Source organism: Schistocerca americana, chromosome 9 (assembly GCF_021461395.2).
Source record: "Schistocerca americana isolate TAMUIC-IGC-003095 chromosome 9, iqSchAmer2.1, whole genome shotgun sequence".
NCBI lineage: Eukaryota > Metazoa > Arthropoda > Insecta > Orthoptera > Acrididae > Schistocerca > Schistocerca americana.
In genome coordinates, this window is record NC_060127.1 from 60,277,137 (window position 1) to 60,292,091 (window position 14,955).

The window sequence follows — 14,955 nt, forward strand, 5'->3', positions numbered from 1 at the left end:
TGGTCTCCTTATTGTGCCTAAGAAAACCTTAGATGCGGAAGGATATCAAAACATTTTATAGCATTGTGTACCACGTACAGTGTAGAGATGATGATGGAATTATCTTAACAATACACTCTTCGTAAGGCAGCGTCTGTGAGGCAATGTCTTGTGGAAAATAACGTTCATGAAATGGACTGACCTGCTCAGAGTCTGTATCTGAAGCCAATGGAACACCTCTAGGATGAGTTAAAACTCCGATTCGCTCCAGTCCCTGATGTCTAACATCATTGCCTTCCCTGGTTTGCACTCTTGAGGAAGAATGGGTTGTCATTACTCGACAGATTTTCAGACACCTGACTGTTACCAGCAGATCTCAAGGCGTCACAATGGTCAATGATGGAGATACACCAAATTAATATCCACTGATAAGTGTCTTGATACTTTTGGTCGGATAATTATTCTGAACCCATGTCCATATAACACATGTCCGTATAACAAACACATTTTCTTCTTCTATGTGGGAGTAATGTTTCCTGAATATTTTTCTGTTCCTTGTTGTTAGATATAGACAGCTTAGAAGCGTCTTTCATCTTCCTGTTCCCATGTCCATGTAATGAAGAGTACTGTCTGAGCAAATCATTAACATAAATTTGTAACAACAGGCACTGAAATAAGTTCAGTCACTAACCATGACCATCTGCCCACAGGTATGACTTGGTGCCAGGAGATGATCTGGTTAATCATGAATAATTTCGATTATGAGACAGCGTACAAAATTCCTCTGCTTGAACGGACTCCATTTCTGGAGTAAGTATATACAAAGGTGAAGTATTTTCATGTTTGTACATTCTGTTTATCTATACATTATTTTATTTGAATGCATGGTGTCAGTTCTTTCGGAAAAACAGACACCACACAGATCCACCAGCTGTGAAACACTATATGTGAATTGAAGGGGGATCACTGCTATCATCTGTAGCAGGACATTAAGCGGAAACAGTGGTGAAGACTGAAAATGTGTCACATCAGTTTTCTGCTATATTAGCAGATCCTTTGCCTCTCCATTTTCTGCGATCCATTGCTTTCTTCTTATTACTGTATGCGGACACCCACGGAAAAAGCCTTTCAGCTTCCCCTCATGAAGCTTTACACAATGAATATTCAGTATTCGCAAAAGTTAAATCCGGAGCTACATTAAGTGCTGTAGTTGAGAATCTATCAGAAACAAACCATTTGAAAAAATACGACCACGTTGTAATCATTGGCGGCGCCAACCATGTTTACAAAAACGAGAGCAAGTAAGCACTCGCGCCAAAACTGTACAACACAAATGTTACCCTAATAAACCTACCAGAGCGACATAATCTCCCTCAGTGGTCGTGTATAAATACAAATATTTAGCGCTATAATTTGGAACTGCAGAAAGTATGTAAAAAACTAAATCATTTGCACTTGCTAGACATAAGCAAACTGAAACGTGAAGAACATACCAGGCACGGACTTCACTTAAACATAAATGGAAAGCTCATGTTAGTGAACCAAATAACGGAACTTTGTAAGAAGCTGCAGAACACCACGGACCCGATCATCTTAGATTATGATCCACAAGTTTTTTTTTTTTTTTTGGCTCAGATTCAAACGATTTCCGTTGGATTGGAAAGAACCTTATTCATATGCTGAACAAACCGACTTGGAAGTGAGCAAATCGTAATTACAGCGCAGTGTTAAAAACTTGTGTAATAATTCGACTGATTCAGAATTCCATGTCACAAGGTGTTGTAAAATATCAGTGCCTTTTATGATAATGCATCAAAACTTGCAGTATCGTAGGAATAAACTCAATTTACTGCAAGTATTTGCGAATGAGAATTCACAACACCTGTTAGTAATTACAGAACATGGACTCAAAGACAATAAAATTGATTATTAAAAATTAGATAGTAATCTGTTAGCAGATAGTTACTGCAGGAAACAGCACAAAGGGGGTGGGGTGGCAACATTTATAAATGAACATCTTCCTTTTAAGAAAATCTCAGTTGTTGAACAATACTGCAAAGAAGGAACAACTGAAATGGCTGGTGTTGTGGGCCACATAAATGCTCATCCGAAGTTATTGTTATGTACCTCCCACCAAATACCTATGTGCTGACTGTCTTGATAGACTTAACAGGGCAATTAGATAAACAGACCCCACTTACCTTAGCGTAGTTGGGACTTAAATATTGATACAAACTCCTGTAGTATAACCAATTTGAAAATAACAGATACATTAAACTCATATAATCTCACAAGTATAGTGAACTCTGACACTAGAGTAACAGACTCAAGCTCCAGTAAGATAGATTATGTGATAGTGAACAAAAATGTAAAAGACAGTGTTAACTTTCAAAGTGTTGATTTTCATTACTCAGATCGCTATTGTCAGGTGTTAGAATATTTAAGGTTTGCTGTACCAACAGCAACTAAGATAATTGAGAAGAAGCGGATCCTGAATAGCGCCAACATCAGAGTGTTCAAAACTATGTTAGCAGAGGAGAAATGGGACACTATGTACCAAACTAAAGGGTCAGAAAACAAATGGGAAAAAATTTTATAGAACAGTGCTGATGAACTGCGACTGCTGCTGCCCTCTCAAAGATATAACCAGTGTACAAACCAACTCTCGCCTTGAAAGTAGTACTAGGCTGAAACTTACACCTAGGCTGATTAAGTTAAGGCAGAATATATATATATATATATGATCTCGACTGTTTACATAAGGAAACAAAGCCACATATATTTAAGGAAAAGTACTATCAAGCAAAAAAAAACTTTTTAAGACAGACCTTTTACACTTGAGGAAACAGATGAACAATGATGCAATGGAGAGTTCAGCCTACATAGGTAAGGCATCCTGGAGACTAACCAATAAACAGCGTAAAGCCACCAGAAATGGACAGAGTGACCAGTTAGCATTAGACATGAGAGCCATCTAGTGAAAGATCCATATGAAGTATTTAATTTATTCAATAAGCATTTTATCTCTCCTTTTGACCAGCCACCCCCTATTACAGATCTACAGGCTGCCACACCTAATGATGTCAGGATGGAATTGAGCTCGAATTTATGGATGTGATCAACAGGAAATGTTTATCACAATACAAAAGCTAAAGCACAAGAATTCATCCGGAGTGGATGTTATCTCAAGTGTGGTGTTAAAGAAATTTTCCAATGAAATAACTAAACCCCTTACCTATCTTATCAACTGTAGTATTAATGAAAATACATACCCTAATGCCTTAAAAATATGTGTAATTCAGCCAATCCATAAGAAGGGAAGTAAAGAAGAAGTTTCGAATTCTATACCGATTTCGCTAAGCCCTACCTTCAGTAAAATATTTGAAACAGTTATCCTATCACAACTCACATTTTTCTCAAGACACAAAATACTTACTGAATCGCAGCATGGGTTTAGGGAAGATCTAAGCATGTTACCAGTTTCTTCCATGGAGTATATAGCAACATAGGATAGGGTACGCACACAGCCGGAATATTCCTTGACCTGAGCAAGGCTTTTGACTCAGTAAACCATGAGCTTCTCTTAAAAAAGCTGTGGGTGTACAATATCAGTGATGCATCAATGAAACTTCTATCCACCTATCTGGGAAATCGGAAACAGTGTACGAAACTTGCACATCAGATTGACAATAAGATCGTAACTTTTAAATACACAAGTGAAACAGTGACACAGGGAGTCCCTCATGGCTCAATTCTTGGACATTTCCTCTATTTAGCATATATTAATGACGTTGTACAGCCTATTAACTCGCACATCGTAAATTATGCTGATGACACCTCAGTTTTATTTCTTGGTAAAGATTGTGAGGAACTGGAATTTTCAGCAAGTAATGGAATACTAGAATTATTTCCATGCACAAAGCTTAAAGGTCAATGTAAATAAATCCCAGGTGCTAACCTCACAGCACTCATATGTAAATGGGATATGCAGCATAGTGCGAGAGGAAGCAAACCAATATAAATTTCTAGGGGTCCATCTGGACTCAAGCCGCCGGTGGATTAGCTACATTAACGCTATATGTAAAAAAAAAAGTCAGTAATGAGCTGTGTCTTCTTAGCCAACTGTCCAAAATGGTGCTCACCCACACGCTTAAAACTGAACAATCTATCCCCATCTTAGCTACTATATTGAATTAGTCGTCAGGATTGTCCGCAAGGAGTGATAGGCAATTTTTTTCGTATTTTAGTTTATTCATTAGTAGTTGCAAGAAATATGGCCAAATAAGCACGACAAAACTGCATTTCTGTTTCACACGTCCTCCAATTTATTAGTTTTTCAAATTTAAAAATTGCGCCATTACCCCATGCACAGTGTCCTATAGACTAAGAAAATTGTTGGTTTTTGAGCTTTAAGATTTTCAAGCTGCAGTACTTCCATCTCGGACACATCTCAATTTGGCCAGAGTAGTTTTAACTCCTCAGATGGTGGATTCGCGATGATAGCTCTTTAAAAAATCAGAAAACTTTCTCCAAGAATAAGTAAATAATGAGCAAAAGGATTTACATTGATTGCTTTGTTAGTTTTAAAAAATCGTAAAAATCGCTTATTTTGTAGGCTGACTGAGGTGAATCGACCCTTAAACTCGGATGCAGGCACTGTTTCAGAAGCAACATCAGTTGTGCTTACACTGCTCAACAGAATTAAAAGATCACTTTTTCGAAAAGTGACACACTGCAGCGAGAGATAGCGATGGTCGAATCAAAGAACCAGTTTTATTAATAATACTCATGTTTTTTGTTGCTCTTTTCTGTTGTGAGTTGGTTTAACTTTTGTATGACCGTCTGGAGGATGACTGATTTGCTGCTACAAATACTATGAGAAAACTAGTGGACTTTCTGGGGACCTACACATATATTTTCAGTCATTTCACTTTACAATACAAATCAAAAAAACACACATAACTTGTTTTCCTTCTTCGCATTTCACGCTTGTACAAAAAAAAAAAAAGGTTTATCTCCAACAAGATGTAGCAAAGAAATTATTATAATACATCGATCTATTTCTGCCAAATCATCTTTGGAACATATGTTTCATGTTCCGGCGTAACATCAAGCGCAAGCACGTCGGTCCGAAATGCTGCAGTAGAGAAGGCTGTGAGACGACGTCAGCTAATAGTAGGCTGACCGACCCCTCTCTAGGACGACACCGAGACAGGAGCGGCCTCTGCCAGAAGATAATATAAGCGCCGCTCCAGCTATCCTCGGCCGCAGTAGAAGAGCCTTGCTAGAAGATGAGATGTCATCCTAGCTCTTTAGTCGTGACTTGTGCATTGTTTTAATTTCTTGCACGTGTATTGTGTAAATCGAAGGACGTTGATTATTTGCATATCGCAAATTGCTTGCGAGACCTCATTGCACATCCACTAAGTTAAGTACTGTCATTTCACTTAATCCTAATAAACTCCATTAATAAGATTTGCTTGAATTGTTGTCTAGCTATTCGAGAAAACAGCTTTCCTAGGCACCATATATTACACAAGTGGGCAGGATCCCACATATCATACACAAAATACAAATAATTGTTTATACTGATCTTTGTAATTACATTAAATGTTCTTTGCAATTACATTAATGTTTATAGAAGTTGACATTTAGACATTTTCGCGTAGCTATGTCGCAGCAGATTTTTGGTTTTTGTATTTCAATATGGTATCGGTCGTTTCACATGATCCAAGATCGGTTAGTACATTTATCTTCCCATCCTCAGTTTTATTACAATTTCGAACGTGCTGAACAAATATGCTTGGGTGATACCATCGATGTTGCCGAACTGAGGGGTCTCAGCGGAACTTTTATTGTTTTATTTACGCACATGTTAAAGCTGATCTCCCGCGTGATCACTCCATAAGAGGATGGAAAACAGGATGGCTGAAAAAGCATACGTACCTCTGCTGCTTCGGATCACGTTCAAATTGTTTTGAGCGGTCCCTAGTGGTTAAAATCTGTACACGAAAGCAAAAATAGCGGTTGCTCTGCAGGAGTGTGATCACTCTTGGTGGGGATGTAGCCCCACAGTGTCCTTAGAGAAGGGATGAATCTTCTGTGGGGATGTCACAGGTGTCAAAGGTCGCCAAAAACGTTTTGCTGTTTGTTGTGTACATAGTTCCACGTAGTCAGCGCGTACACAACTTTCCCACTAGAGCACGCCCCGCTAATCACAACAGCGCAGGCGCAGCGCTCGTCCGTTTCCGCACTACGAGATGGCGCTGCCATAGAGACGGACCAAATTCTGCTTCCGCCGATCCACGTATTAATATGCAACACAGCCAATGAGATTGCTGCTAACGTAGAACCTTTTCTCCTCGCGGATCACACTCGCGCAGTGATACATGAAAGCGTGAGGTATTATAACGAGTGTACAGACCTCCGATTAGTCAGTCTGTATTTGTCTGCACCAGTCTGTACCAGTCTGCAGTTGTCTGTACCAGTCTATAGTCAAGATTCAGTCTGCAGCTGATAAGATTACCGTATTTCTGTACACAGCCATTAAGATAAATGTATAGACACTTTTGTCAAGTATCAGAGATATATGTGAGAATAAGATTAACGTACCAATACCAAAGGAACTTCAGATTGTCAATTGTAAATAGCATCCAGATGCAATTTAAGTAATTTTTATGCTTGTTTTTATTTTAATAAAGGTGTGTGAAAATTAATCAAGTTCTGATAAAGTTGGTCACCTTCTATCTGCTACTCTAAGTGTGGTGTGCGTACTGTAAGACCTTCGGTACACACACCATTAGATTTTTTGACTTGTCGCACTAACAAAGTAGGCGAGTGTCAGCAATATGTCTCGTGGTCTTATCATGGCGTGTTTATCTTCTGCCGTTAGGTCAGACGATAGAAATGCCACTTGCACGCTTAGAGTAGCAGATTGACGGTGACCAACTTTAAACAGAACTTGATTAATTTTCACACACATTTATTAAAATAGTAACAAGCATAAACTTTATGTAACTTGATTCTGCATGCTATTTACAATTGACAATCTGAAGTTCCTTTGGTCTTGCTACGTTAATCTTATTCTCACATATCTCTGATACTTGACAAAGTGTCTATACATTTCTCTTCATGACTACGTACAGGAATATGACAATCCTATTACGTGCAGACTGAGACTTCACTATAGACTGGTACAGACAACTGCAGACTGGTACAGACTGGTGCAGACAAATGCAGACTGACTAATCGGAGGCCTGTACACCCATTATAATACCTAATGCGTTCAGGTATCACTGTGCAAGTGTGATCCGCGAGGAGAAAAGGTTCTACGTTAGCAGCAATCTCATTGGCTGTGTTACATATTAATACGCGGATCGGCGGAAGTAAAATTTGGTCCGTCTCTATGGCAGCGCCATCTCGTAGTGCAGAGACGGACGAGCGCTGCGCCTGCGCTGTTGTGCTTAGCTGGGCGCGCTCTAGTGGGAAAGTTGTGTACGCGCTGACTACGCGGAACTATGTACACAACACTAAGCGTGCAAGTGACATTTCTATCGTCTGACCCAACGGCAGAAGATAAACACGCCACGATAAGACCACAAGACATATTGCTGACACTCGCCTACTTCGTTAGAGCGACAAGTCAAATAATCTGATGGTGTGTGTACTGAAGGTCTTACAGTACGCACACCACACTGTTGTTCACTGCACTGAGAACTTTCGTTTTTGACCGCGAAATGTGTGGAAATCGACGCCCCTAGCAAGGGGCTTGGTTTCATTGACGCCCTTTATGCCAACTTCTGAGACCTTTTCGTGTCGCTTCTGACCTCTCGACCTGTTTTCCTCCGCCACTCGTAAGAAAACCGCGTGGTGTCGACGCTGGGTGTCGTGGTTCTGAGCTCCTTCGCAGAGACGTCAGAGAAGGGACGAAATGTGTGTATGAAAAGCTGTAAAGATCTTCTCAACGTGTGGCACGTCCATGATGGCGTTGTGCAGAATTGCGGAGAAATTTGGTGGCAATTGACGTCATTAACACACCTTACGGCTGACATGAAGGCGGACGTGTCGCCACCTTGCTGTCTGAAACGTCACAAGTCTAAGGGTGACGCTGCAGAGCTCCGCGCTTTTGCACCCTTACAGAGGAGGGTTTTAGGCACCTTTCAGCCAAATTTCAAACTTATGCATCGCAATTGGAGGTTTTTTTTTTTTTTACCATCCTATTGAACCAACTAGGATCACGTTAACAACTTCAGTTCCTCTTCTTGCTTTGTTGTTGTTTCCTATTTTTCCAGTATTCCCTCATTTTCTCCACATGAAGTCTATTCCTTTCTTCTGTCCATGTTGTTCCCGATTTTTTATTTCTTCTGCTTTGAAAGCCTTCCAAATTTAGTATTTTGTTTTTAAAACGGTTTCTTTCTGCTATTTCTGACTCTTTGATGTTGTTTCTTTCAAGATCTTTTCTTACTTCTGTAATCCATGCTATTGTCGATTTCTTCTTCCAGAAGTATAGGAGTATTTGTTTTGTTAGTCTATTTCCATCCATTCGGTAGACATGTCCAAAAATGGTTAATCTTCGTTTGGCCATTACTTCAGATATTTTCTCTATATTTTTGTAGATCTCCTCATTACTTCTTATTTTCTAACCATCTGCAGTTTTCATTGCACCCATTATTTTTCTAAAAATCCTTCTTTCCAGTACCTCTAGTTTGTCCATCTTATAGTTCATCGTTAGGCATTCAGCTCCATATAAACATTCTGGTCGTACTACTGTGGTGCAGTGTTTTAGTTTTGTTTTTCTAGATATATATTTCTTGTTGTAAATATTTTTGGTCAAACCATATGTTCTTTCCATTTTGTTAATTCTTACACCTATTTCTTTTTATTTTTGCGTATGGCAATACAGCGACAATATTTTATATAAGTACAACATTATGTAAACGAAATGTATAAAACAAAACAATGTGTAAATAGTACATGTGTAAAAAAACAAGCAATAGCACAAAAGGATAAAGTACAAACACTCAAGACAAAATAACTACACGTTAAAAGCTTGGCAAGCCTGACTAGAATCTCATTCACATATTTAAAGCTCAATATCTAGATTGCACAGCCAATCCAAAGCAGAGGGTTTCACATATATAACCTCAGAGACAGGTCCGGCGTATCTTCTTAAGGGACATTCCTCAATAATATGGCGGGCGTTCTGTTCTGGTGCTTCACGGTCACAGGCTGGTGAGTCGCATAGTCTCCACTTGTCCTTATATGCGATGCATCTTGCATGGACCGTTCTGATACGGTTTAATTTAGTCCAGGTACAGCTCTTCAGGTCAATTACGGGGTTTCGAAAAAGTGATCTTTTAATTCTGTTATGCAGCATAAGCCCGACTGATGTCGCTCCTAAAACAGTGCCTGCCTCCGATTTTAAGGGTCGAGTCACCTCAGCCAACCTACAAAATAAGCGATTTTTGCGATATTTTTAAACTAACAAAGCAATCAATGTAAAACTTTTTGGGCATTATGTACTGACTCTTGGAGAACATTTTCTGATTTTTTTAAGAGCTATCATCGTTAAGCCCCCCCCCCCCCAATCTGACGAGTTAAAACTACTCTGGCCAAAATTAGATGTGTCCGTGACGGAAGTACTGCAGCCTAAAAATCTTATCTGAAGCCAAAAAACCAACGATTTTCTTAGTCTCTAGAATATTGTGCAAGCAATAATGGCACATTTTTAAATTTAAAAAGCTAATAAATTGGAGGACGTGTGAAACAAAAATGCCGTTTTGTCGTGCTTATTTGGTCAGGTTTTCTGCAACGACTAATAAATAAATTTTAAAAAAATGCCTATCACTCATTGCGGACAATCCTGACGAGTAATTGAGCCAAATTTCTGGGGACATCTTATTAGTTCTAAGGAAAGAAGGGAAAGCAGAAAGGTGGAAGGAGTATATAGAGGGTCTATACAAGGGCGATGTTCTTGAGGACAATATTATAGAAATGGAAGAGAATGTAGATGAAGAAGAAATAGGAGTACGATACTGCGTGAAGAGTTTGACAGAACACTGAAAGACATAAGTCGAGAGTAGACAACATTCCATTAGAACTACTGACAGCCTTGGGAGAGCCAGGCCTTACAAAAACCATCTAGTGAGCAAGATGTATGAGACTGGCGAAATATCCTCAGACTTCAAGAAGAACATAATAATTCCAATACCAAAGAAAGCCGGTGTTGACAGATGTGAAAATTACCGAACTATCAGTTTAATAAGCCATGGCTTCAAAATACTAACACGAATTCTGTACAAACGAATAAAAAAATTGGTAGAAGCCGACCTCGGGGAAGATCAGTTTGGATTCCGTAGAAATGTAGGAACACGTGAGGCAATACTGACCCTACGACTTATCTTAGGAAATAGATTAAGGAAAGGCAAACCTACGTTTCTCGCATTTGTAGACTTAGAGAAAGCTTTTGACATTGTTGACTGGAATAGTCTCTTTCAAATTCTGAAGGCGGCAGGGGTAAAATACAGGGAGAGAAAGGCTATTTACAATTTGAACAGAAACTAGACGGCGGTTATAAGAGTCGATGGGCATGAAAGGGAAGCAGTGGTTGGGAAGGGAGTGAGACAGGGCTGCAGCCTATCCCCAATGTTCTTCAATCTGTATATTGAGCAAGCAGTAAAAGAAACAAAAGAAAAATTCGGAATAGGAATTAAAATCCGTGGAGAAGAAATAAAAACTTTGAGGTTCGCCGACGACATTGTAATTCTGTCAGAGACAGCAAGGGACTTGGAAGAGCAGTTGAACGGAATGGACAGTGTCTTGAAAGGAGGGTATAAGATGAACATCAACAAAAGCAAAACGAGGATAATGGAATGTAGTCGAATTAAATCGGGTGATGCTGCGGGAATTAGATTAAGAAATGAGACACTTAAAGTAGTAAAGGAGTTTTGCTATTTGGGGAGCAAAATAACTGATGATGGTCGAAGTAGAGAGGATATAAAACGTAGACTGGCAATGGCAAGGAAAGCGTTTCTGAAGAAGAGAAATTTGTTAACATCGAGTATAGATTTAAGTGCCAGGAAGTTGTTTCTGAAGGTATTTGTATGGAGTGTAGCCATGTATGGAAGTGAAACATGGACGATAAATAGTTTGGACATGAAGAGAATAGAAGCTTTCGAAATGTGGTGCTACAGAAGAATGCTGAAGATTAGATGGGTAGATCACATAACTAAAGAGAAGGTATTCAATAGAATTGGAGAGAAATTTGTAGCGCGACTTGACTAGAAGAAGGGATCGGTTGGTAGGACATGTTCTCAGGCATCAAGGTATCACCAATTTAGTACTGGAGGGCAGCGTGGAGGTTAAAAATCGTAGAGGGAGACCAAGAGATAAATACACCAAACAGATTCAGAAGGATGTAGGCTGCAGTAGGTGCTGGGAGATGAGGAAGCTTGCACAGGATAGAGTATCATGGAGAGCTGCATCAAACCAGTCTCTGGACTGAAGACCACAACAACAACAACATCTTATTAGTGTGCACGCCGTCCATTTTGTCCTGCTTGTAAAACACTGTATGGAGGAATACGCATTTGAAGTTAAGATTTGTCTCAGATTAGAAATAAATTTGTGTTAAAATTTTCATGTTGACGGATAATGTGCTACCCTGGCGCCGTACACGAGTCCCTCCACGACTTAGAAGTCCTCCAGTTCCAGCAGTGTTCGCGTGTTTCCTAGCCGTTCACGCCTCGCGGTTAACCACCTGCAAGCGACCATAGTCGCTGCCGATGGCAGATGTCTCTGCGTGGTATCCAGCTCCGACTCCCACGATGTGCAGCATTTTGAAAATGGGTTTCAAACATTTATTGAATATCGAATCTGCGATAAATCATGATGTTTCAATGTTTCTCGGGCAGTAGTTGATGTGTTTTGGAGCAAACTGCCAGATGTCGTATACCAACTGGCACTCGTGTGTACCTTCAGATATTTCTCCAATAGCGCCGAGCGTGCCTGCATTCGCATTTGCTCTAGAGATGGGTCATCCGCGAACTAACGTGTCCAAAGGAACGGTTCACCAAGATCAACGGAAGGAGCGAGGAACGAATTATAAGGAACGGCATTTCATAGTTCACGTCGGTCGCGTCTGTCTACTTATAGTTCCAGGGAACGGGAAACGGTCGGTCTCGTTCCCGCAACGCCACGTCCGCCGGTCTCGTTCCCCAGCCTTCTGTCTCGGTCTCGGTCTCGCAACGTTTCACCAGGCAACGCCGGTTAACTGCTGTTTGTGTATGAGAAATCGGTTGGAGACTTTCCTCATGTCAGCACATTGTAGGTGTCGCCACCGGCGCAAACCTTGTGTGAATGATCCGAAAAGCTAATCATTTTCGTATTACAGCATCTTCTTCCTGTTGGTTAAATTTCGGGTCTGTATCACATCTTCGTGGTGTAGCAATGTTAATGGCCAGTAGTGTACAAGGGCTACTAGGAAAGTAAGAAACGATCGGTCGCGAAATGGAAACCACTGCGAAAATCCGACGAGGCTTTTCACAGACGTTTTGGGCAGTGTCTCTAGTATGCCCGCCAATCGCATCAAGACGCCCTTTCAGTTGTGAGCGCACTGTGAGCGAGTAAAGGTGCCTAGAACTACGATGTCTCCCGCAAGTAGAAGTGCCCCTCTGAGAGGCTTCGCCTTAATGGATGCAGCCCACCTAACACAACTGTCACGCACTTCTTTCTTCACAGCAATTCTCAGCCGCACTCTGCAGGGGCAGTGAAGACGCTCCTGCAGCCTTTCCGACGGGAAGCGTTCGATCACCCACAACACAGCCCTAATTGGGTCGTCCTGAGTATCATATCTGTTCACGTGAAACGCTGGATCCGAAGACAACACTTGGGTGCAGGCTACGCGCTATATACCAGCGTAGGAATCATCGTAAAGCACAGGTGGCTGCCTTCTATGACGATGGTGTTGGAAATTTGGTATAATGCTCCGACAAATGTCTAAGTCGGAGCGGCGACTATATAGAGAAGTACCTGGAAGGTGTAGCTAAATGTGCAAAGAAAACAGTTTTGATTTTCACTGTGGTTTCCATTTCGCGACCGCTCATTTCCTACTTTCCGAACAACCCTCGTCCATAATAGCACATGGCATGTTGTTTTTACCCTCAGTATAGTTTTTGGATTATCACAGTACAGTATACATATATGTTTCGCATGTTATATTGTACTATACGTATTTTTTGCTTATTGCAGAGCATAGCCTGGATTTCTTTGCAGATTTTCCTCACTTCTGAAGACACTGGCGAATATGGGAACCCATACGATGGACGCCTGTGCGAAGCTTAAGTCGCCGAGACTCATCAAAAGTCATCTTCCCTTGCAACTACTTCCGAAGCAGCTATGGACAGTGAAGCCTAAGGTAAATGACCGTTCCTTTTCTTCCCTTGCTGCTTCCTCCCTTCCTCACATGAGCCACACCGGACGACTTACAGAACACTGTCAGACGTAGTACATTGCAACTCCTACACTGTCGTACATAAGTTGTAGTACATAATTTCATCAATTAAAAAAATGTCGTGTGACTAGGGCCTCCCGTCGAGTAGACCGTTCGCATGGCGCAAGTCTTTCGATTGGACGCCACTTTGGCGACTTGCGCGTCGATGGGGATGAAATGATGATGATTAGGACAACACAACACCCAGTCCCTGAGCAGAGAAAATCTCCGACCCAGCCTTGAATCGACCCCAGGCCCTTAGGATTGACATCCTGTCGCGCTGACCACTCAGCTACCGGGGGCGGACATTTCATCAATAATACAGTAAAACTGTTGAAGTTGTGTGGAACTGTTGACTGGGACACAATAAGAGATAGTTCCTGCTGTCTGTTTGAAGAGCTGTTTGAAGAGACCTCCTTCCCAGGCTCACATTGGTAACTCTCCTTTACGAAATACGAGATTCTGCGTATCAGCCAACGAGGGCCGAACCGCACAATAACACTGGGTTCGGTGTGGGGCGGCGGAGGGGTCAAGTAGATTGCGGTAGCCGTCGTGGGGCTGTGGACCACTGCGGCTGCGGCGGGGACGGAGTCTCTCCGTCGTTTCTAGGCCCCCGGTTAACATACAATGCAATACAAGGTTGGTGAATACTCCTATAGTATTTATTACGTTATTCATTTTCGTCCTTTTATGTTAGTTGCTTGGAACTTTGTTATCTGTCTTCTAGTGAACCCGCTATAAAAAACTCCACGAACCGACACAGCTTTCAACAAAATGAAACTTTCTGGCAGATTAAAACTGTGTGCCAGACCGAGACTCGATCTCGCACACTCCGCTGCAGAGTGAAAATCTCATTCTGGAAACATCCCCCAGTCTATGGCTAAACTGTGTCTCCGCAATATCCTTTCTTTCAGGAGTGCTAGTTCTGCAAGGTTCGCAGGAGAGCTTCTGTAAAGTTTGGAAGGTAGGAGACAAGGTACTGGCAGAAGTAAAGCTATAAGGACGGACTGTGTGTCGTGCTTGGGTAGCTCAGTTGGTAGAGCACTTGCCCGCGAACGGCAAAGGTCCCGAGTTCGAGTCTTGGCCCGGCAGACAGTTTTAATCTGCCAGGAAGTTTCATGTCGGCGTACACTCCGCTGCAGACTGAAAATCTCATTCTGGAAAAACCCCCCTAGTCTATGGCTAAACCGTGTCTCCGCAATATCCTTTCTTTCAGGAGTGCTAGTTCTGCAAGGTTCGCAGGAGAGCTTCTGTAAAGTTTGGAAGGTAGGAGACAAGGTACTGGCAGAAGTAAAGCTATAAGGACGGACTGTGCGTCGTGCTTGGGTAGCTCAGTTGGTAGAGCACTTGCCCGCGAATGGCAAAGGTCCCGAGTTCGAGTCTTGGCCCGGCAGACAGTTTTAATCTGCCAGGAAGTTTCATGTCGGCGTACACTCCGTTGCAGACTGAAAATCTCATTCTGGATTATATCAAATGTCTTTATTTAA

The 14,955-nt window shown here is 41.5% G+C and overlaps 1 protein-coding gene across 1 annotated transcript in view; it reads left to right on the forward strand.

The window, feature by feature from the left end:
* Positions 1 to 14,955, forward strand: part of LOC124550632 (sulfotransferase 1 family member D1-like) — a 69,529-nt gene that overhangs the window by 18,843 nt on the left and 35,731 nt on the right. The window contains exons 3-4 of the mRNA XM_047125355.1: positions 690 to 789; positions 13,252 to 13,393. Coding sequence (XP_046981311.1) covers positions 690 to 789; positions 13,252 to 13,393 — 242 coding nt within the window. The remainder of the gene's footprint in view (positions 1 to 689; positions 790 to 13,251; positions 13,394 to 14,955) is intronic.